The sequence below is a fragment of the Fukomys damarensis genome, unplaced genomic scaffold (genome assembly GCF_012274545.1).
Source record: "Fukomys damarensis isolate Sample0158 unplaced genomic scaffold, DMR_v1.0_HiC HiC_scaffold_17, whole genome shotgun sequence".
Taxonomy (NCBI): domain Eukaryota; kingdom Metazoa; phylum Chordata; class Mammalia; order Rodentia; family Bathyergidae; genus Fukomys; species Fukomys damarensis.
In genome coordinates, this window is record NW_022900929.1 from 44,443,772 (window position 1) to 44,468,882 (window position 25,111).

Here is a 25,111-nt window from a genome sequence, read left to right on the forward strand (position 1 = left end):
CATCTATTGAAAGGATCATATGGGTTTTGTCCTTGACTCTGATAACATAGTGTATTACATTTATTGATTTATGTATGCTAAACCATCCTTGTCTTCCTGGAATAAATCTGACTTGGTCAGGTTGTATGATCTTCTTAATAATCCTCTGTATTCTGTTTGCCAGTATCTTATGAAGGATTTTCACATCTGTATTCATTAAGGAGATTGGTCTGTAGTTTTCTTTTTTAGTTGGGTCTTTCCCTGGTTTGGGAATCAAAGCAACACTTGCTTCAAGGAATGAATTTGGAAGTATTGCATGCCTTTCATTTTCATGTAAAGTTTAAAGAGTAGTGGCAGTAGTTCTTCACTATATGTCTTGTAAAATTCAGCAGTGCATCCATCAGGACCTGGGCTTTTCTTCATTGGTAAACTTTTAATTACATTTTCAATTTCACTGATTGTAATTGGGGTGTTTAAAATATTTATATCTTCTTCATTCCACTTTGGTAATTCATAAGTATCTAGAAATCTATCCATTTCTTCATTTTCCATTTTTTTAGAATACAGGCTGTCAAAGTAAGCATTGATGATCCTCTGGATTTCTGCTGGAACTGCTGTGACTTCACCTTTTTCGGTCCTAATTGCATGGATCTGAGCCTTTTCTTTCCTTTTTTTTTTTTTTTTTGACAAAACAAGCTACAGGTTTATCAATTTTATTTATTCTTTCAAAAAACCAACTCTTCAATTCATTGATTTTTGTATCATTTTCTTAGTTTTCATTGCATTGATTTCTGCTCTAATCTTTATAATTTCCTCTCTTGTATGAGATTTGGGTTTTTCTTGCTCTTCTTTTGCTAGGAACATAAGATTCATTATTAGGTTCTTTATCTGAGCTCGCTGTATTTTCCTTGTGTGGGCATTCACTGCTATGAATTTTCAACATAGAACTGCTTTCATTGTGTCCCATAGATTCCTGTATGTTGTACTGCCATTATCATTTATTTGTAAAAACTGACTAGTTTCTTCTTTAATTTCCTCTGTGACCCATTGATTGCTCAGGAGAGTGTTATTCAATTTCCACGTGTCTGTGAAGTTCCTACAGTTTCTTATTCTATTGATCTCCAGCTTAATTGCACTATAATATAATAATATACATGGGATAACTTTGTTTCTTTGCATTTATTCAAACCTATTCTATGAGCCAGTATATGGTCTATCTTGCAGAATGACCCATGTGCTGCCAAAAAGAATGTATATTCTGATTTTTTTTGGTGTGGAAAACTCTATAGATGTCTATTAAGTCCATATATTCAAAAGCCTGGTTCAGTTCTGGTATTTCATTGTTGATTTTTTGCCTAGATGATCTGTCTATTTGTGATAGTGGGGTATTTAGGTCCCCCACTACAAGTTAATTAGTGCTTATTTGGTTTTTCATGTCCTTTAATATCTTTATATAGTTGGGGGCATTAATATTTGGTGCATATATATTTATGATTGTCATCTATTCTTCTTGAACTGTTCCTTTTACAAGGGTATAGTGGCCTTCCTTGTCTCTCTTAATCATTTTTTGTTGAAATTTACTTTATATGCAAATAAGATAGATACCCCTGCTTTTTTCTGGGCTATTGTTGCATGGAGAACTGTTCCCCATCCTCTCACTTTCAGTCTGTGGGCTTCTTTTTGCAATAGGTGTTTATTGTATACAACATATTGTTGGATTTTGCTTCTTAATCCATTCTGCCAGTCTATTTCTCTTGATTGGTGAATTCAGGCCATTGACACTGATGGTTATAACTGATATGTTCTGACTTATTATTGTCATGTTATTGTCATTTTGTTGACTCTTTTTACTTTTTCTCCCCTCTCCTTTCAGTTTCTTGCCTTGCCTATTTGATTTGGTCTGTTGAGCCTCATGGTATTGTGACCTTCATCGTTCTTTTCTAGGATATTATTTAGAATTCCTTGTAGTACTGGTTTGGTGTTCATGAAATTTCTCAGGTGTTCTTTGACGTGGAAGTATCTTATTTCCCCATCTATTTTTAAAGAGAGTTTTGCAAGATACATCAGTCTAGGTAATAGGTTGTTTTCTTTTAGGACTCAAAATACCTCACTCCAGGTTCTCCTTGACATGAAGGTTTGTGTTGATAAGTCTGCTGTGATTCTGATGGGCTTTCCTTTGCATGTGATTTGTTTCTTTTCTCTTACTTACTTTGTAGTATTTTATTCTTCTGTTGGGTTTCTGGGATAATGATTATTATATGTCTAGGTGTAGATTTTTTTTTTTTATCATGGCTTGTTGGAGTCCTATATGCCTCATTTATCTGTATGTCAAATTCTTCCCCTCTGTTTGGGAAGTTTTCTGTCATTAATTCTGTGAACAGCTTTTTTAAGTCATTTTTATTTTCTCCTGCTACTTCATGGATTCCTATCTGTCTTATGTTATTATTCTTTGTTTCATCTAGGAGTTGTTGGATTGATTTCTCATGATTGCTTACCTATTTTTAAGAGACCTCTCTTTTCACGGTGACTGACTGCAGTCCTATCTTCTATACCTGAAGTTCTATCTTCACATTCATTGATCCTGCTGCAAAAACTTTCAATGGAGTTATTAATCTCCTGGATATCTGTCTGAATCTGTTTCATGGATTCTATTTCTTTCCTATGTTGGACATTCACGGTTTCCATTTCTTTCTTATGCTGGGCCTTCATGGCTTATGTTATGGTCCTGAGCTCATCTATTTTTTTGTCAGTTTCTGTTCTGGAGTCTCTAATCATGTCTTTTATTTTGCTCACCATCTCTGCAGGTATTGGGAAATTATTTCTGTTTTGAATTTTTCTAGAACCCGATTTATCTGTTTTGTTACTTCCTGTCTCCTGGTGGTTTGATTGTCAAATTTTCAACCTCATTTCCTCTAGAGTTTGCCATTGATGAACTGAAAGTCTGTCTTTATGTCTTCCTTAAGTGTTTTCTCATTTTTATTTTTATTGTTGCATCATCCTTGGTTTAATTCCTTGGTTATAATTTAAATCTTTCTATATAGTTTCACTTTAGCTTTTGAGACTCTAGTGACTCATAGACATTCTCATTTTCACAGTATCAAAAAGGCCAACTTATTAACTCAGTCACAACCCTTAGCCCAATTGAAACAATCAGCAACACAATAGGGTCAAGCACAGCTTACAAATTGACCATTTGTGTTAGTCATTAATCTATTACCTTTAAACCATGTGAATTAAATCAAAATTGAGAGCAGCCCAAAATATGTTTACGATGAATAAACTCTTCAATATAGCATCTTTATGCTTTAGGATGGGGGCTTACACAGAGTTAGGAAGAGAGGAGTAGATAGGTAGAAGAATTGGAGAATGTTTCAAGTGAAGCCAAAGGACCAGAATGACCACAAAAACCTGTTGAAGACAAAAGAGAAAGACAGAGTGCAAGAATAAGGACAAGAATATAACAGTGTGACAGTAATTGGGGCTCACTTTCCTTTGAAACTACTGACACTTGAGTGAAGGAAAATGAGAGAAGAAAGAAAATAAAGAGAAAAGAAAAACAATAAAAGAAGAGATCTGAGTTAGGGCAGGAACACGAATAGGAAGGGAAATGAAGAATAATATGGGGGAGCAAGAGACTGAGTTGGAAAAAGGAGACAGGAAAGAGAATTTGCAGAGTGTAATGAGGGAAAGAAAGAAGAAAAAGAATTTGAAGGGCCTACTTCAGACTGTATCTCTGCTGTCACAATAGACAATGTGCATAGCCATGTGCAGGACTAAGTCATTTAGTCTCAGCTAGCCAACGGCTGACTCCTGAGATTCAGGCTGAAATTGAACTGCAAGGCCAAAATTGAGTTCCCTGACCTCCTGCAGGGTTAAACTCTGCAAGGTTCTACTGCTGGTTCCCTCTGCCCTTTCTCTGAAGATATTCAGTGTTCTGATGGAACCTGGTGATCTCTCCAACTTACCATTTATGGAGATATGGAGATCTGATGTGCCTTTACTACAGTTGTTCACTTGTGTTCCATCTTCTGAAGCTCAGAAAAATGACCTTTATGACCACTTGTGCCTCTGCAGAGTGGATCTAAGAACTGGCACAATCAGGAGGCCTGAGAGCACATGGTGGGGGGCTTACTGCAGAGGCATGACCCAGACCTCCTGACATGAAATGTATCTTGGGTGTGGGTATCTAATTGTTCTATTATCATTTATTGGAAAGACTGTTTCTCCTTTGTGTAACAGTTTTGATACTCATCTGGAATCAATTACTATACATATATGTATTTATTTCTGGAATCCCATTTTATTGTAAATGTCTACATGTCTGCATAATACAAGCATCACTGCTTCTGTTTTGATGTGGAAAAGAGGAAGGAGATCCAGAAATGGGTAGAGGGGGGGAGGGAGGAAAGGGAAATGGGATTTTACAAAAGACATTACATTGTATTATGACCCTGTATCAAGTCCCACAAAGAATGAAAACATTATGTACTACAAACATGTAGTAATAAAAAATTTAAAATTAGAAAGTATATTTCCAATTTTTTTGCTTTATTCAAAGGTAAATTTATTCATGCTGAAACAATTTCAAAATATGAAACAGTATAGAAAATTATATATTTTATATAAAGGAAAACATCTTCTCTTACAACCTATACCCCAAAATGACCACTGCTAAATATTTTCTTTAAAATATTAAACATACTGTCTTAGTTTTTATTTTCATTTAGATTATTTTAATTTCAAGATTTACAGAAAAATTGACAAAATACAAGAGACTTCATAAATTTCACACCCACACATTCACATACACACACATTTGACGAGATTGGGTGCTTTCAGGGTGGTATGACCATACATCACAAGTTTGATAGTTTTCTTTATTATTGATACCAGTGCATTAGTGTGTGATACTTATCATTAATGAATCAATATTGATTGATTATTATTAATCAAATACCACAGCTAAATTGGGTTTTCTTATTTTTGCCTAATTTTTTTCTGTCACATCTCCTTAGGTTATTCTTAACTGTCACAATTTCCTAGGGTGTCTTTGTGACTGATTATCTTGACAGTTTTGAGTAATATGTGTCAGGTGTATTATAGGTTGTTCCTCTATTAGAATTTGATGCTTTTGCTATAATATATAAGTTTGTGAATATGAGGGGGGAAGACCACAGGCAAAGCAAAATGTTAATCATATCATATAAAAGGAATATTTTTCAATGTAATTTATGTCTATTTATAGTCATAAATTGACCTTGATCATCTAGTTGAAATAGTGATTAAAAGGTGTTTTGTTTTGTTGCAAAGGGTTTTTTCCTCTTTCCATACTATGCTTTTTAGAAATATGTTACTACAATCAGCCCATATTTAAGAAATAGAAAGATACAGTCCTACACAATTTATTGGGATTCTGCTATAACACAGAGTTGATGCCTACTCCCTTATTATTAATTCAATCATTCATTTTAGTGTGTCCTTATTGATATTAGTTTTACAAAAATCAGTTTCTCCTGGGACTAGTAAGTAATTACAGAAATTATTTGACACAGATTTAACTTAAAATTAGTTCAGATCTACATATACATCTAGAGATGCATCTAGTTACTCCACACCATTTGGTGTAATATGTTGGGGTTTTTATATTCATTAAGTTTATTGGTACATTTTAAGTATACATTGTGCAGTATAATATGTTCTATTGCTTTTTCACATATATTATTTAAGAAACTGAAAAAAATTTCTGTTTCTAGTTTGCTGATAATTTTTATCAAGAATGGCTGTTGGATTTTGCCACAAAACAAATGTGTCACTTGAGGTAATCGTGTAATTTTCTTTCTTTACCTTACTGATGTATTTGCAGCACTAAGGAAGCCTTGCAAGAATATAATAATATACCAGTTGGACCTGGGTGTAAGATTTTTTTGTTTTTTATTAACATATATTGATTATTAATGTTAATGAGGTTCTGCATAATATCTTACACATACATATAATCATGCATTGAACAGGTACATCATTCTTCTACCACACAGGCCCTCCCTGCTTCCGCCTTTCTAAGTCCCTAAAATTCACACAGTCCTGTTAAAGAATTTTACACCTGTTCGAAAGAATTGTTGGTTTGTGGATTTCATATTTTGTAATGTATATAAGCTTTGATATGAAGATAATACTAGTCTATAAAATGAATTAGTGTCAGTTTCTATTTTTGGAAAAAATTTTAAACATTTAATATAATTTTTTTAACAATGTATTGTAAAATTCAACAATGAAACCGTAAGTCAATTGCATTGCTTTGAAAATTTATTCAGTTTCTTTATTAGATTCGTGTCTATTCATATGCTATATTTTACATGATTTTTAATAACTTGTATATTTCAAGAAATGAGCACATTCCATTTAGGGATTAAATTTGTGATTTTAATATGGTTCGTAAAGCTTTTGTTATCATTTTAATATCTCATGGGATCAGAAATTATTTTTTGGTGCCTGAAATTTAACTTTTGTCTCATCTCTCACTCTCTGCTTTGTTATTGCTTTTTGATGATGATGATGATGATTGCTTTTCCTGACTTTAAAAAAAATCGCCTTTTTTGCTATTATTGAATTGCTCTACTGACCTTCTGTTTTCATGTTCATTGATTTCTTCTTCCATATTTATCCTCTGCTTTTTTCTTCTTTACTTTTAAAAGACAACATTGCTGAATACAGGGTTATAGTTTAGGATTTTTCAACACTGTAAACATTTCATTGCAGTATCTTTCTACTACATAGATTATGTAATAAATCTAATTCAATTTGTATCTTTGTTAGTATAGAGATAAACTGATACTTCCCTAACTTTTGCATTTTTTTTGAGATTTTTCTCTTCTTTGGGGTGTCTGTATTTGTGAATGATATACCTAGATGTAAAATTTTTATCTTTTTATGTCAATCCTACCTATTAGGTTTTGGTTTTGCTTATTTCTTTCATCAGTGGTTTCATGTCTATCAATACTTTTGGGAAAATCCTACCCATTATTGTTTTAAATATTTCTTTTTTATACATTTCTTTCTTTCAAGTATTTCAAATATGCACATGTTGTACTCTTTTTAATTATCTCAAAATTCCTACATATTCTATTCTTATTCTATTCTTTTCTATAAATTTCCATTTACAATGTTTCTATTGACAAACCTTCAAGCTCATTGATTCTTCCCTCAGCTGTGTCCACTCTACTGCTAGAATGATGGATACATTCTCCTGTGTTCATGCGCAGAAGAGAACAAAACAGGTAGTTTTCAGGGATTCAGATACCACAATTTCATATATTATTTAGTGTCACTTTTCTTCTACAAATTTTTCCTCCATCTTTCACAATATAATGTCTCAGAAGATAGATTTGATTAACTAGTATACAGATTTGAAGATTAAACAAGGATGAATTATTTTTAGTGAGAAGCAGAGCAAGAGATGGTGTTGGGGAAGAGAAGAAAGAGAAAAGGAAGTAGAAAATAGAAGAAAAATGGGAAACAAAGCTCTGTAAATAGAGGGGAAGAAGAGTTGAAGAGTGGGAAGGGAATTGGGGAATAAAGGAGAATCAAGACATTATGTACAGTACAAAATCTCTATGATAAATGTGATCATTATGTATATCAAACTTTACCAATAAAACAATATTTTAATATGTATAAGATTTTGTAGGTATTTACTTATGTTTTTAGGATAAGAATAAGGCATTACTTTCCAGCCACCACTTTACCATTTAATGTATATTTCATATTAGACTGCAAAAGAGGAAGTTATATTAATGAGTAAAAATATCTACTACATAAAATCTTTGAAAATTTTCTAATATAATTTTATGCTATTGCAGTTCTGTCCAATGATTATGTATTGTTGCTTTAAATCTTCTAACAGAAAGCTCATACAATTGATCATTATTTCTTCAAAGCTAATATAAGTATACCCTGTTTTTCAACTTATCATTTATTTGTTTGTTTAATTTTAATTTTACACAGATTCCATTCACTTTAAGGTGCTAATTTTCATTTGTGAATTTATTTGTTCTTTCCTTTGGATACACACAATTTTCAAAAATCTTACTTAACTGTGTGTCTTCTCCATATATGCTAGATTTTTAAACAATTTCAAAAAAAAATGCTCAGCCATTTATAATGTTGTTAAATTAGTATTGATGAAGAGCATGGCCTAACGTTTTTTAAACAGGAAATAAGTAATAGAAATTTCATTTAAAAACAATCAAATTAGCATTTTTATTTCTGCTAAACCATGTGCTGAAAAAAATTACTATCAAACTTTGAGTGTCCATGATTAAAGTATACAGAAAATGATTTTATATTTGTTTTTTTTTTCTGAGTAGCATTTAGTATGTCTGGTGTCAAAGCAGAATCTCAGATTCATGTGAGTTCCTGTATCTATCTGCTACCAACTTTAAGTAAATTATATACTACAATTTCTATTTTAATGTATTAAGTCAAAAGAATATCATTCTTTTACCTTACAACCTTATCATGAATGATTCAGTTCACATATTTTGAAGTGTAAAAGCTATAAAAACTTGTATTTTTATTTTTAGGCATTATCAACTATGAATATTTAATGTGTTAATAGCTACTACCTGATCTGTGATATTAGTTTTGAAGAGAAGTAACTTAAAGACATTCTAGTACCTGAGAATATTGATTCTTTTTGAAGGAATTCCTTAGTTCTTATTTGTTGCATGGATATTTCTTTGTTGTCTTTTAATTTGATCTCAGCATGTATCACTCTTTTGATATTTCTTACTTTTCAGGCATTAGAGATTCCAAGGCAGAATTCCCAAGATAAATGGCCTGAAAGCTATTAGGTCACCCCAAGTACCAAGTGGTCGCTGCAAGGTGAAGTTAATCTTGTAGAGGTCTCATTCACTTTAGTTATGTCCCAATAATGACCACAAGGAAACACAGGAAACATTTTTGAAACTGTATGGGCATATCTGGAGAGACTGCCTTTCAATATTACTTTTTTCCCCCTTTATTTTTCTGGTAAGTAGTCAGGTAAGTAGTAAGATAAATTGGATTTGGTAGCCAAATTAAATCCCAGAATTATAAAAATCTCTGTTTTCCAATTCAACGAACATTTGGTTAAATACCTCTCAAATGTTAACTCACAAGAGAAAGTTAAAACTTTGGTTTCAGGCTCAATTGCTTGCTCTTTAGATCTGGAAGACATCCTGACTCATGGGGATATTTTGTGTCTGGATTATAACATATTTCAGCAGGGAGTAGAACACCTTGAATGGTTGATTCATAACCTCACTGCTTTGGATTGTGCCTTAAAGATTTTTTAAAATTCATTAAATCTAGAGATTCTTTTTTCTATTTCTTATACTGCTGATTTCAATGTATCTGTTGTCATCAGTATTTATTCAAGGAGTTTCACAGACCACATCAGTTTCTACTCCAGGTTTGATATTATACATCTCACAATACTGCAGAAAAACTAATTGCTCTTTAGTTAAATTCTAGGTCTCATGCTTGCTGGGTGAGCAGGAGTAGGAGCAGGGAAAGCGGAGAGATGGGATTCAATGGGCTTGTTAAATTTAGCAAACATTCACCAGGAAATACAAATGTGTAATGATATGTATCTCAAAAAAATGCGCTTTTGAGTTCTGTTAATTACACTTTAGTGGCTTTAGCAGCTTCGTTATTCTGGGGTAGAGAAATTCACTTGAAATTCATAGATCTGTAGATATAAAGTATTAGAAGAATACCTATACTTACAAGGAGTCATTGATTTGTAGACGGCATAAATGTTTCTAGTGTCAAAAAATCTTGTTGGTCAAGTATATATATTTTAATTCAAAAACATGAATTCAACATGTGAATGAAAACAGTGTCTTATCTTTCTTTGGGCAGATATTTAAGATGTTGACAAACATTTTTTTTCATATTTTTAACATTTCTTCAATAGTATGAACTATATATATGCACATATTACTGGCAGGCCATATACTTTTTAGTCATAAAGAATGTGTTCAAAAGGAATGCATTTTTATAAAGACATTTTAAAATATAGAAACAAAATTGTAATGTAAAATACTCCAAGAACATGTTATACAGTGAGCTCAAAGACTTGAGAGATGAATATAAGGAGAATATTTTTGAAATATTACATTATTTATTTTAATAAATTATAACACATATTAAAAAGAGAAATGAGCAGTTACGAAGGAAAGACTCATCTAAGGAACTAGCTAAATACAAAAGTTTGTGTTTCTTTATAAACATTTTGATCATTTTCAATTAGTGAAGATCAGTAGGAAAAAGTGATGAATGAAGTGAAACACTAGACAGCCACAATTATCCTTTTATTTTTTGATTACTTCATTTTTTATTGGAGAAAATAATTTCCACATGTGGAAATACTCAAGACTATAAATGAGCCATAAAAGAAAAGTGCAAAAAATAACTGTAGATGTCTATCGGAGGAAATGGAAGATAAACCTATAATTCAAGATAGAGAAATTCAAGACAAAAATGAAAATGATTTGCTTATAATGACTGAAAAACACCACCAAGTAATTCTTCTTTGATAACAGTGTCATAGCTGCTGCTCAGGTTTCCAGCTCCTGCATCATCACTGAATGAGAAACTAAGTGTATTTAGAAGGAAATAGTGTAGCTTTAAGCTGCAGTGAAAGATACCTTAGGATGTAAGATTTGGGAGATTCTAAAGGTGTAGACTCAGAAATGAATGGAAAACTATTAATTAAAGTTATTGTGGAAGAATTTAAAACACAATAGAGTATACTTCCTAAAGAAAATGAGGACATAAATCTTTAATAAAAGTAATATTTCAGTAATAAAGAACAGGGCAAAACTCTCCTGGACTCTGAGGTGCCAGGTGTGGGTGTCATCAGCAGTGTTCAGAAGTGCAGCCCACTGACTGTACTTTCCCACCTCGCAAAAATATGGATAAGACCATGGATCCTGTGGACAGCCTCTTCAATTAGCATAGTGGGTTTCTGCTGACATGCTCACTTGTTAAGTCTTTCTATCTTACTGCAGGAAATTATTTCCTGGGATATGGTGCTAATGAAGTCTAATTTGTTAATTATTTTTCCATTGAAATTAATTGAAATAAGATGCCTGCATATGCTTCAAAAGTCAATTCTGAATTTAGATTATCCTTTGCATGAACATCCCTTAAGCTTGTTGAATTCACCTTCTTGACAGGATACTATGATAAACACGTTATGCAGGTTTATTTCATCCTGCCAGATGTTTGAACAGGTTTTTTTTTTTTTGGTTGACAATATAGTTTACCTTTCTACAGGCAGGATCAAAACATAGTATGAAACCTATCCCAAGTATCTATATACCCACGAACATTTAAGCAATACTTACTATGAGCTAGAATTTGGGAATAATATATCTCTGCCCTCATAGACATGGCAGAAGCAGTAGACCCATGAGTCAAATGTCAGTCATAAAAATATCACTAAATAGCCTTATGATTGATGTTTGTACAAAGTGACCTGAGAGAATAAAGCAATAAGTCTAGTGCAGGCCAAGAAGAAGGAAGACGAAAGAGAGGAAAGAAAGAGGAAATGGTCCTTGAGAAGGTGATGTGTGAATGGAACTTAAGGATGAGAAGTAGTCTACAGAAACAAATCGGTAACAAACATGTAAGAAAAGAAACACAAATAGGATTATTCAGTTTCCAAGTTTTAGCTATTACAAACTGTGCTGCTATAAACATAGGTGCACATATAACATTGTGACATGATTCTTTTAATTCTTTTGGAAAGATACCCAGCACAGAGATGGCTGGGTCAAATGGAACCTCTTTTTTTTTTTTCAACGATGCAAGTTTTCTACATATAGAGTCTAGTATTTTTACTACCTCATATAATAAACTAGGAATAATATAATTGACAATTTTTCAAATCTATTTTCAATGTTTTCTTTTTTATAAATAATCATACTTTCCCAATGACATTGGAACTGGTATTAACTTAAAATTATTTATAATAGGATTTTCAATAAGGTAATTTTTTTATATTTAATTTATGTTTAGAAATTGTGTCTTAGAAACATAAGAATTCATAATTTGATTTGCAGAGGAAGGTCCCTCATAATTTCACCACTGGAATTTTGTTGTTTTTATTTTAAACTCTTACAGTTTTACATAAAAAAAAGCATTTCTATATTTTTTATTTATATTTTTTGGTTATAAGTGAATGTAAATATGCTTTATATGTATTGACTATTTGAAATTCTTTTGCTCATATCTTTATGTGTATTTATTTTAGTTTCTTTTTCATTATATTTTATAATTACATTCTTATATTTATTTACAATTAAAATTTACATGGATTGTTGAAATTTCAATATTATATTTCAATACTGTTAATGGAAAAGTGTCAAGTCTTTCTGCATAAATCACATGGATTTATGCCTAGAAATATTTTCCTCACATAATTATCTAAATATTTGTATATTTGTCGTTTCCTGTTCTTAAAAAGTTTTTAAAAAACATCATTAAAATTAATTTTAATTTTTAAAGATGTCACATTTTTGCCATATTTGGTAAATTACATCTATACATTTTATTGACAAATTCATCCTTTCTGGATTACTTGATATTGTCTTTTGAGAAACTCCTAAATGGTCTGTCTTCCTTTTCTTTAGCACTTTCTATTCCATCTTTATTGGTAGACACTGTTCACTCTTTAAAGGATAAACATTATTTTAATATTCTGTCTCAGTAGTTTTCTATCACTTTTTAGGTATGAAACAAAACTATGATATAGAATTCTTCTTTGACAACATCTTTACAGGTCTTTAATTTATTCCAGGATTTTTACTTCTTTTTGCCTCAGAGCATTTCCTCTGATAAGTGACTTTTGCTTCTTTTTTTAGTTTATTTCACTCTATCAACACTTTAGATGTTAGCATGTGAATCTTCTAACCAGGGAAGATACAATTGTGATGAGGTTTTCCGGTTCGCCCTTGGTTTTTTTGCTTAACCCAAGTTACTGCCATAAAAATTATACAGATACATGATTACTTACTTTATGCGCAGATTCACAAGTAAACTGAAAACTCCATAGAGATGGGCTCTGTGATTATTCTAGAATGTGGTTCAGTGACTGATATGCTCACTGGTACATACACAGTGCTGTTCTTGATCACCACTCAATGAATACTTGATAAACAAAAATGAATATATATTTTAAAAGGGCTTTTGGGATTAAGGGTAAGAATTTTTCTTTAATACCAAGACAGTAATAACTGATTCTTTTAATACTCTCAGTGCATTCTTTAACAAATATTTCTCTTTTGTTCCTTTCAGATAATACAGACAAAGCCAATGTTTACAACAAATTATTCTCCTGAATTTATATTCCTGGGACTTACTAGCTACAGACCAATGCAGCATCTCCTGCTTGGCTTCTCCACAGTATTTTATGTAGTAATTGTTTTGGGAAATATTCTTGTTGTATTTACAGTGGTCTTTGACCCTCATTTGCATTCCCCCATGTACTTCTTTTTAGGAAACCTCTCATTCATTGATCTGTGTCTTTCTACCTTAACAGTTCCTAAGATGATTTGTGACATGTACTCTGGGCACAGTACCATTTCATTCAAGGGGTGCGTCATCCAGATATTTGTCCTTCATGTGCTGGGTGGATCTGAGATGGTGCTGCTCATAGCCATGGCCTTGGACAGATATGTGGCCATATGCAAGCCCCTCCACTACCTGACGATCATGAGCCCACGGATGTGCATTTTGCTCCTGTCTGGTGCTTGGGTTATCGGTCTCATTCACTCAGTGGCCCAGTTAGCTTTTGTTGTCCATTTGCCATTTTGTGGTCCAAATGAGATAGACAGCTTTTACTGTGATCTTCCTTGGTTTATTAAACTGGCCTGCACAGACACCAACAGAATGGAGCTCATAGTAACTGCCAACAGTGGATTCATTTCCACAGGCACCTTCTTCTTATTGATTATCTCCTATATCTTCATCTTGTTCACTGTGTGGAAACGTTCTTTAGCTGACTTGTCCAAGGCCCTCTCTACTCTCTCAGCACACATCTCTGTGGTGGTTTTGTTCTTTGGACCATGCATTTTTGTTTATATTTGGCCATTTCCCACAGTTCCAGTGGATAAATTCCTTGCTATTTTGGACTTTATGATCACTCCCATTCTCAATCCTGCCATTTACACACTGAGGAACAAAGACATGAAGGTGGCAATGAGAAGACTAAGTAATCAATTTCTAATTCAGAGGAAGATGTTCTAAAAAATTCATGAGAATACAATTACTTAACATTTTTAAATGACTCAAATAACGGGATAATTCACTTCAGGTCTATCTATATTTCTACAAATTGCAAGGTTTTCTAAATTCCATTGTATATATAGCCAAAATATGTTATTTATTTACCCATCAAGGCACACTTCAGTTGTTTCCACATTTTCACAAGGGCTATTATGAGTAATGCGCTATACATGCAATAATTCAGATATCTCAGTGTGAAGTGTAGTTCTGATTTCACTTCCTTTGTGAATATACTCAGAAAAGAGATTGTTGAGTCATATAACAGTTCTATTTTTTAAGCCTTTGAAGAACTTCTATACTGTTTCCTATAAAGACCATGATAATTTACAATCCTATCAAGAGTGTAGAAAGTTTTCCTCTTCTTCATTATTTCACCAAGCACTATGTCTTGATTTTGGACTCTAGCCTTCTTCTCAAGTGTATGGTAATATTTCACTATGGCTTTTATTGACACCCCCTAGTGATTAGTGATATTGAAAACCTTTGTTCATCCATTGCTCATATTTATCTCCTTCTTGGACAAAAATCCATTTCAGCTATCTATCCAATTTTCAATTGAGTAATATGGTTGCTAGACATTGATTTGTATGAGATTTTCATATATCTTTGATTTAATTCTGTATCAGAGAATTTATTTATAAATATATTTCCCATTCTCTAGGTTTCCTTTTCATTGTGTTGATTATTTCCTTTGTAAGGAGATATTTTAATAAATGAGTTAACTTATTTATTATCATTTTTGTTGCATGGTCTTTTGATGTCATATTAAAAGAAATCTTTGCTTACAACAATGTCATGGAGATTTTTCCTCCTTTATTCTAGTTTTACATTTTCAAACTTAAGTTGCAGTCTAAACAATAACACCACAAATTTGGTATAATAGTTGCATTCGTATACAATAGCAATAGTATCTCCAAACAAATCAAAATACTAATATCATTTAAAATAAAATTGAAATGAATAAAATATTTTGGGATAAATTGAACTAAGGAAAAAAAAGAATGTCATACTGAAATTTATTGAACATAGATGAAAGAAACAGAATTGTAATAGGTAAATGGAAAGATAGCCCATGTGCAGTTTCATAGAATTACTATTGCTAAAATCTTCATACTACTTAAGGCAATCTAAATATACAATACAATTGCTAACAGTGTTTCAGTGGCATTTTTTACAGAAAAACAAAATCTACAGTTTCATGGAATCACAAAACCTACAGCCAAAAGTATCTAAAACAAGAAGTGCAAATAAGGAGGCATGATGCTTTCCAATTGAAATTATGTTATAAATAGATATAATCAAAACAGTACTGGTGTAAAATACATCACATGAACCAATAGAATATGTTGAAAAATTAGAAATAAACTCTAACATCTATGGTCAGCTAATATTTGACAAAGGAATACTCATGAAGCAAAGATACTGTCTTTAAGAGATATCTACATAGAAAAATAAAATTAGACACAGCATACATAACCCACAAAAATTAACTCAACTGACCCACGGCTGAAATTATCTAAAAATTACTCTCCAAATCTTTTACTGACATATTTTCTCTAGTCATTTGCCTTACATATACAGTTTCTTGCTCAACAAATGGGTGCGACAAGCATGCATATTTGTATATACACATATGTATGTGTGTCATCTTTGCAAACACTAATCTTTAATTTTTATTTGATTTTCAAGACTAGAAAACAGACAAATTTCCTTCTAAACCATGAGAATTCTGAATATTGAATATCACTGATTCAAAATTATTGGTAGATTATACAAATGGTCATAGCCATTGTTTTCCTGATTATGTTTATTTTGCTGTACAATAGGACAGTTATAGCTAATTTAGAGACCTTACAGTGACACTTTAATATTGTGTGTTCCTGAAATAACAAATGAAATCCATTTGCTAACATTTAGTCTCCTTATGGCAATTGTAATCTCTTTGTTTCTGAAGGTGTAAATGCCAAGATTTAGTAGAGGAGTGATCACTGCATAAAACACAGCAAGAAACTTGCTATCCCATGTAATGCTGACTGGCCATAGATAGGTGAAGATACAAGGTCCAAAGAATGACATCACCAGTGTGATGTGGGCCGTACAGGTAGTAAGTGCCTTGGGTGACTCACTCTTAGAGTGAAGGAAGACAGTCAACAGAATACTACAGTAAGAGATCAGCAACAGAATAAAGCAGATTGTTGCTAGTATGCCACTGTCAGCATTTATCAAATTTTCTAGAATATAGGTATCTGTGCAGGCTAGCTTGATCGCCAATGGAAGGTCAAAGAAAAAGCTATTAAATTCTCTAGGTTCAGAGTCACAGAAGGGCAGCTTCACAATGACAACTAGTTGGCTAATCGAATGTAAAAAGCCAATGATCCATGATGTCATCACTAACCCAATGCACATATGTCTGTTTATGATGCTAGAGCAATGGAGTGGCTTACAGATGGTCACCTGGCAGTCATAAGCCATTGAAACAATCAGTACCATTTCACCTCCTCCAAAGAAGTATCCAAAGAAAATCTGACACATACACCCTACAAAGGAGATGGTCTTCTTTTCTTTTGGGTTTTTTGGTTTTTTATTTTTTTTATTTTTATTTTTTGGTCTTCCTTTCTTTGAGAAAGACTGTGATCATTTTAGGGGTAGTGACAGAGGAAAGGCAGAAATCAATGAAGGAAACGTTAGCCAATAGGAAGTACATGGGGGAGTGGAGTTGAGGGTCAGTAATGATTATGACCACAATGAAGATATTGCCTAAAATGGTGATCAAATAAAGTGAAGAAAATATCACTAGAAAGAAGCCCTGGAATGAGTCACAAAGCTCAAGTAATGAATTTTGACACCAGATTGGTTTACTTCTTCCTTTTAGTTCAGTCTAAATCTATCTAAAGGAAAAGACAAAGCATTAGATTTTCTGAATATGTGAATTGAAAGTATTTCTTAAACATTACTAAAAGAAAAGACTTCTAGATTAATCACTTTGAAAAAAATTGGCCTTATCATAGAACATTCACACAGCCAGCAAGGCCACTCTAAAGATCAATTTTTGCATATGTCTGCAAGCACTGTATACAAGTTTATAATAATGCCCACTAACAAAACACAGTATATTTTCCTGAACCACAACTGCTGAGGTGCTTCTCTGTATGATATAGAAATATCATACTAAAATGTAATAACAAAGGAAATGTGCTCAGAAAGGATCCATTCCACATGATTTCCAAGGTGAAACAAGAATAGTAAAGTAATTTAATACCTTGTAGGGCTATGATAAAACTACACATGAAATTTTTTAAAAAGAGAAAATTTAAGACCTTAGTAAATTCAAGGGAGAAAAGGCCAGAGGTAGGTAAGGTACAAAGCTGAGCACACAAGCATGTGAAGGAATTATAAATTGTTTACTTGTTATATTAGGTCATATTTTCAGAGCTTTAATTTTCTTCAACAAAGAAACAGAGGGGTCATAGAAAAATGATTTTATAGTATGAAGCAAAATTAATTGAATTTAGTAAACCTGCGATTTAAATACCATACATTTTTAAAGTATATTTTATTGCTTAGGAGGTGTTTTTAGAAAAATAGTCCCTATGTGTAAATTTAAAATATTCCAGGAATATTTAGCATATAACTGAAGGTCAATGATTATTTCACTAATAAATAAATGAGTCAATTGAATAAAAATAGAGGTATTAGTACTAGTTTTGATAAAATTAATAAGACTATTTTCAGAAATAAATATTTAAGTACAAGAGCACATTAACTAGTCAAGGAGATGGTGGTTAACAATCTGTGGAAGAATAAATGTCCCAAAGAAAAGATCAAAAGAAAAAATAAAGCATGAGCATTTGGAAGAAAAGTTCTCTGATCATAAGTCCCAAATATTATTAAACCTGTAAGATACAACTTAAAACCTGAGGTCTGCCTCAAAATCAAAAGTCTGGCTCCTGAGAATTAATATTCAGTATAGAACTCTAAAATGCATAGAATACTCCAACTACTATTAAATTTCCATTCCAAAAAAGATGGCATTTGAGAAACTGAAACTGCAAATATCTATGTGAATTAAATACGCCAGAGTCTGCGGTTAAGTCAGAGACAGGGACTATGCATCAAATAATTTAACACAAAAGATTTACAGTTACAAATCAGAACATTCTTGGGACCTCACACTTCTGCCGCATGTGTTCAGAGTTCAATAATTCCTGTTTTCAACATCTTCATCTTCATAGGTGATGTGTCTACTCTCTTTTATCAGCCTGAGAAGCTATGATGTTTGAAATATATCATGTTCCTCTAACCATAATAAAAGGTTTTGCAGTATCACAGTAATGACACATGAGACAATTGGATTCCTTACCAACAAGTTATAGAAACTTTGTCTTTATTCATTTAGCTATTTAAATTCACATCTGTAGAAATTAATTCTGTCAAGTTGGAAAATAGATTTATATTCCTTTCCCTTCTAGTTTTGTCTATTTCCTTCCCCTAAACCCATTTTGTCCTTCCCTTCTTTTTCCTTTCCTTCTTTCTTTTTGTGTCCTCTTCCTCTTCCTTCTCCTTATTCTCCTTTGTATTCCTCTTTATTCTTCTCCTACCTTATGGGCTATGCTAAAATTTAGCAATTAATTCCAACAGCCATTACTATGTCCTACTGACTGGTGTTCATCACCCTCTTTCAAAGTTGCCAACCAGACAGTAGTTTGTTATTGCTCTTGTAATTTCCATTGCTTTTGATTTCCTTTATAGCACAGGTCTATGTTAAAACATTCTAATCACTATTTCATAATCATAATTATACTCATTTTACAACTGGAAAAAGCCAACAAAGAGTAACAGTATGGCAATTAATTGAAGACCTACTAATTAGCTGCAGGAAAACATTTTGTTTAGAGAAAAGTTTAGTTTGATTACAAACAAATATGATTTTTATGAGTCATAAAAATTAATAAAACTTTTCCTGAGAATACATCTCCTATGAAAAGTCATGGCCAAATAGCTATAAGAAACATTCTATATATTTATAAAAATTACATTATTGTTTTTCTTGGCATAATATTCTCCACACGTTCTGCTTGTGTAGTCTGTGTGTAGCCCTGCTGTTGAATATAACTGAAGGTATTGATGTTATTGTTTTAATTCAACAATGTTATAAAATACCATTGATGGCAGTAAGAACAGAATTAGAAGTACCAGATGTACAAAGGGCTTTTGTTATTTCTAGGAGATTAACAAGAATTCAAGTATTTTCTTAATGGATACATTAAATCCTATTGGGTATATCAAATTAAAAAGCAATAAACTCTGAATGTGATGTGTTATACCAAAAAACAATGCATTTTTGCTCACCTTATTTGCTTCAAAAGTCATTGAATTATAAAACAGAAAGTACTACTACTGCAGCAATTTATATTAATATCAGTATTAAAAATACCACTAGAATTAACTTTAAAGCATCCCTAAGTGGTTGATCCTAAAAGTACACATTTATTCATAAAAAGACTCAGAGTAGAACTTTTATAAGAAAATAAAAACTTAAGAAAATGGGACTATTCACATTTTTCTTTCAAATGTAAAGATACAAAATCCCAATGATAAATGTAACTGTATTGTACACCTAAAATGTACCAATAAAAAAGGAAAATAAATAAATAAATACATGCATACATACGTACATACATACCAGGGAATTCTATCTCTAAAATGATAGATTTTATTTTATCTGAATTTTAACTCAATAAAATAAAGACTAAAATAAAGATAAATGAAGAAATATTTTAAATTATGAAGTAATATTTTAATCATTCAATTTGGATTAATAGTTCTTTCAGCATCATACTTGAAATAGTTTCATCTTTCTCTTTGCTTGATGTTAGATAAAAATATACTTTTGATTTGAAATGTTATAATTAATATACTAATTTTTCTCCCATTTTAAATTGTATAGGTTAGGTGTTATATAAAACTTGGGCTAAAAATAGGAAAATTGGAATAATTAATTTTTCACTAAAAAATTAAGCTTAAAATAATGCACTGAAAAGGAATGTGTACAACCTACAACATTAGATATGTGTGAATAATTAGGTAGAATATGATCTCCTATTTGTTTATATATTGTTTATCAAGGCTACTCCTTTCTCATTAATACTATTCTAAATCATATTTAATTTATGAATAGACAATAAAATATCAAATGTTAATTTTCTTTTGAGGTATTTTATTAGGCATAGTTTCCTCTGATTTCTATTTGGTTTCTTAATGAAACTTACAGTGCTTTTCCTCTTAAGGCAATAGAGATTCAGAAGTAGAATTCCCATGGTAAGTGATCTGGGGACTCAGAGCACAGGCCATCCAGTGATCACCAAATTTTGCTATTTGTTTTTAGAGCTAGAGCACTTGTGAGAAGCACTAAACACACAACATCAGAGGAAAACACATCTTAAGAGTACCAAGAATAGTGGAAATGCAGCTCTCTGCCATCTTTTCATGGGCAGAGTGAGGGTACAGGTGAGTATGTTAAAATTAAAGTCAATTTAAACTTGGGTGTGCATATATCACTGTGGTATGATTTTTCTTAATTCATTTGGAAAGACACCCAGCAGAGGGATAGCTGGGTTCAATCAAACAAGAAAAGGGCTAAAAGAGTAGGGGAAATGGGAAGAGCAGGGGAAAGAAAAGAAGAAAAGAAAAAAATATGAGAAAAGGAAAAAAATGGAAACAAAGTCTTTGTAAATAGGAAAGGGTGGAGGAGTAAAAGGAGGGCAGGGGTATGAGGAAAAAATAAGAACCAAGATAAATTATGGAAAGGTAGAAGATCCCAATGATGAATGTAAGCATACTGTATACCTACAAAGTACCAATAAGCACAATGAAAAAAAAAATTAAAGTCAATAGTCTAAAAATATCATGTTATTTTTCTTATATAGGTAATGAATACTGTGAAAACTCATGCACATCTTGCTTTCTGTCTTTTATTTTAAATGTATTTATTAAACAGCCACATATGCCTGAATTTCCAAAAGGAAGTTAAAATTGTCATTGCTCCATAAGCCTGGCTCTGTGGGAAATTTCTGCTTTTATATTTTATGCCCCTGAAGACTCAACAAAGACCTTGGAAATGTGTTTTACAATAAATCTACTCAGACCTACTATTTGTGTGTGATAATTTCGAGAGAAACAATTACTTGTAATAGTTCTGATGGCATCAGTTTTCAATAGGATAAAGATGTAGGATGAACTTTCTTCATTAATAAACCATTATCATCACTTATCTATCCATTTAAATACTTATGCATGCTAACATCCACCCCACCACTTACCTCTCTTTCAAACTCACATTTACCATGAACCAGAATTTAAGAAGAAGATACAGTTCTTGCTCTCAGGAATTTCATGGTTTTAGGAAGGGAGACAAGGAGACTACTATTCATTACATTATGAAACAAGTAATATAAGAGGTTGATGGGATGGTGCGTAAACTCAAAAGAAGACTAACATACTGGAGTAGAAAGGGAGATATTCTTGATGAAATGATGCATGAGATATTCTTGATGAAATGATGCATGAGATGAAATTTTTACAATGAGAAATTATCAGTTAAGTGAACAATGTTTTTGTTTTTCTTTTTAAATATGAGTGCATTCATGAAAGAACAAGAAGCTGTCATGTAGTTCACAGGTCTGAGGTGGTCGGGCCAGATTAAGAGGCTGGGCAGAAACCCATTCAACAAATTACAAGAGCTTTATTGCTGTTCTGAGGTGTTCTTTTTTTTTTTTTTTTTTGGTACAAGGAGTCAAACTGACAACCTTGTGTTTACAAAGCAAGTGGTGGCATCACTGAGCTAAACCACCAGCCCTGTCCTGAGGTGTTCTAAAGACAGAAAGCAATACTCTAAGCAAGAGTAGGTAACAATAGACTCAGAAATCCTCCCTTGGTGCTTTATTTTAACTCCCTCCCTTTTAACCTGTATGGTGTCCCTTCTAGCTTTCTTTTCCTACTTCTATTCTCTCCTTGCCCATATCTCTCCTCTCTGAAATATGCTCTGGTTTTTGCCTTTAATCCCTTTCTTACTTGTATCAAGCAACTAAAGAATAAATGCATTTTAAAGAAATTAGCAATAGACTGGTCAGAAGTGAGGAAAGTGAGTTTTTATCTTACAGATAAATTTTCTTATGGAGCACATTTTCTCTGAAGTAACATTGTGATTTTATAAAATAGGAAAATAATTGTTTTCATACTTACAAAACTTAAATTTTTAAACGCTATTTCAATGATTCTGACATCAGTAAATTAAATTTATGAGGAAATTCATTTTGAATCTTTTATTTTGTTCTTTGAAAAAATAAATGATTAGATAAGACAATACAAGCTTGTTTTAGACCATTTAAATAATACATAAATATAGACCTTAGGAAACGAAATCCTACTTTTCAACGTTAGCCATAGGTATACATTCTTGGAGAACTTTGTTCACTCGCTCATATAAAGTATCACATTACTATTTTTATTTTATATTGTCTTGCTTATTGCATATATGAAATACATTCTAGACCTATATATGCAGGATTCTTTAGATGATGTTAATAGTTTTATTCCATTGTAGACATGTACTATAATATGATTAATACAATCACTATTTATTGATATTTCAGTCACATCCTATTACGTATTTGCATATATGTAAATAAACATGCTACCATTTTATGTGTGTACATATATACATATGCATATATTAAAGTCTGCCTTTGTCTAGATGTCTAGAAATAGATATATTAAAATATAGTAAATATTTTTAATTTATATTATATTAAAGAGTACTTTTATTTTTAAAACCTCAGAAATTCTAGGAATGCTTTCTATTATCTACCTCTTCACTCTCTCTCCCACTCTCTCTCTTCACAATTCTCTCTTCCTATTTCCCTGTGATTGGTAAACAGAAATAATGAGGTACCCTAATGACTGATGAAGCTGAGTACAGCGAATATGTTTATTGGTAAACTTTGTGTCATTCCTATTGTGAGTACCTGTGCAGTTTCCCATTTTCCCAAAGCTTTCTGTTTGTAGAGCCAATATATTGACCTTTCCATGATTCATAAGATTCTGATTGACTGATGACAATATTTTGCCATCGTTTGAAGTTTTACAAATAAAAAATTTCAAGCATTTATAAAATAACAGTAAAACAACAACAAATCACCCATTTTTTATCACTTAGAAAACTAACCCATCAGCACTGCTTTTTTAATTGAATTTTTTGATAGTTACTAAACATTGTCATTCATATTGCATAGACTCCAACCCTCTGAACTTTTTGTAATTCATAGTATGCATATTTTAATTCCATACATTGCATTGTTAAAACTTTTAGATAGGTACATGTCTGAAAGTACTTGCAAGTCACGCCAATTGCCATGCAGTTGGTACCTTCTTATTCAGTTCTACCCTACTTTATCCCAGCTATTTCCTATAAAAGGTCCCCTCCAGCTCCTCATGGAAAACTCTCTAGTATTAGCTCTGCAGTGTTTCTTTTTGCCTACAGGCCCTGCTCTATGGTAACAACACTTAGGATACCCAGTCCTGTGTCAGAGCAAGGTAGTGGCTACTACCTTGTAATGTAACTGCTTAAAGATATAGTAATTTAGAAAATTGCATAAGGAAAAAAATAAGTTAACAAATGAGATTCAACTGAATAAAATTGGTGATATTTGCTCATGTTTTTATGTACTAAAACAATGATTTCTTATGATTCTAACTAATAAGTATATATAAGCCTGGGGATTATCGATTTATTTATGTAAGTATTAAACATGAGCATCTTTAGACTTCACACTAGACAACTTTTTACACTTTATCTTAGTCAAAGGGCCGAGAAGTGATGTTCTAAACAATTTTTAAAATAGGATTGCTATAGTTTATAACTTGCAACCTTCACTTTCTACTTAAATCCATTTACATAATGCAATTATATGTTCTGATTTATGAACATTCTATATATGAGATTGAATAACTTCTTTCGTTAAAAGTACCTAACACAGGCATTTAGTTATGTTACTACAGCTTACTTTTTAATTCATCTATCATTAATTTATTAAGTAAATTTTCTTGAAGTAGTTAGTATTCTTAGTCATGGGTGAAGAGTTTTACATTTTTGAGATGTACTTTAAATGTGCCTTCTAAGACATGTATCAGTTCACACTATCACTACCAGCACTTGAGTGTCTATGTCTTCAGAGCTTCAACAAATTACACAACAAATTACAATTTCTAAAGATTTTGACAATTTATTATCTACAACATAGCTCCCCAGGCTATCCTACTTCTATTTTTTGATTGTATGACTTTGACTTTCAATATGATTGACTATTAAGATCTCATCTTTTGCTATGAACTTTATGTATTTTTTATTTTTAAATTGATTTCCCTTCTTTTCTTTAACCATTTGAAAGAAATAATTTTATATGAAATATGTTGATTATCTGAAATTTTGAAACTATTTTAACAATATTATAATACTTATATTTTGTAATAGTTATGTATCCATATAAAATATATATATATATACCTATGTATACTGTATTTATAGCTCTACCTATACACATAATAATTTTTTTTTTTTTTTGGTACCAGGGATTGAACTCAGGTACTTGCACTTGCAAGGCAGGCCACCGAACCGCTGAGCTAAATCCCTGGCCCAACACATAATAATTTATATTTTAATAGTTTGGAAACTGTTATTTCTTTGATGATTCGTGAAAGTAATGATTAAGAATTAATTTTCTAATCTAATATTTATCCAAGTATT

At 31.9% G+C, this 25,111-nt stretch overlaps 2 protein-coding genes across 2 annotated transcripts; one reads left to right on the plus strand and one right to left on the minus strand.

The window, feature by feature from the left end:
• The first annotated feature begins 13,338 nt into the window (after positions 1–13,338).
• LOC104849733 (olfactory receptor 4F15) lies at positions 13,339–14,271 on the plus strand. The gene has a single exon (XM_010606260.1). The coding sequence runs from the start codon at positions 13,339–13,341 to the stop codon at positions 14,269–14,271; it is 933 nt and encodes a 310-aa protein (XP_010604562.1).
• A 1,890-nt stretch (positions 14,272–16,161) lies between these two features.
• Positions 16,162–19,680, minus strand: LOC104849734 (olfactory receptor 4K3-like). Its single transcript, XM_010606261.1, has 3 exons — positions 19,660–19,680; positions 16,923–17,116; positions 16,162–16,867 (listed from the first exon to the last, which is right to left on the minus strand). Exons 1-3 carry the CDS (start codon positions 19,678–19,680, stop codon positions 16,162–16,164), a joined length of 921 nt encoding a protein of 306 aa, XP_010604563.1.
• Between the last annotated feature and the right edge of the window lie 5,431 nt (positions 19,681–25,111).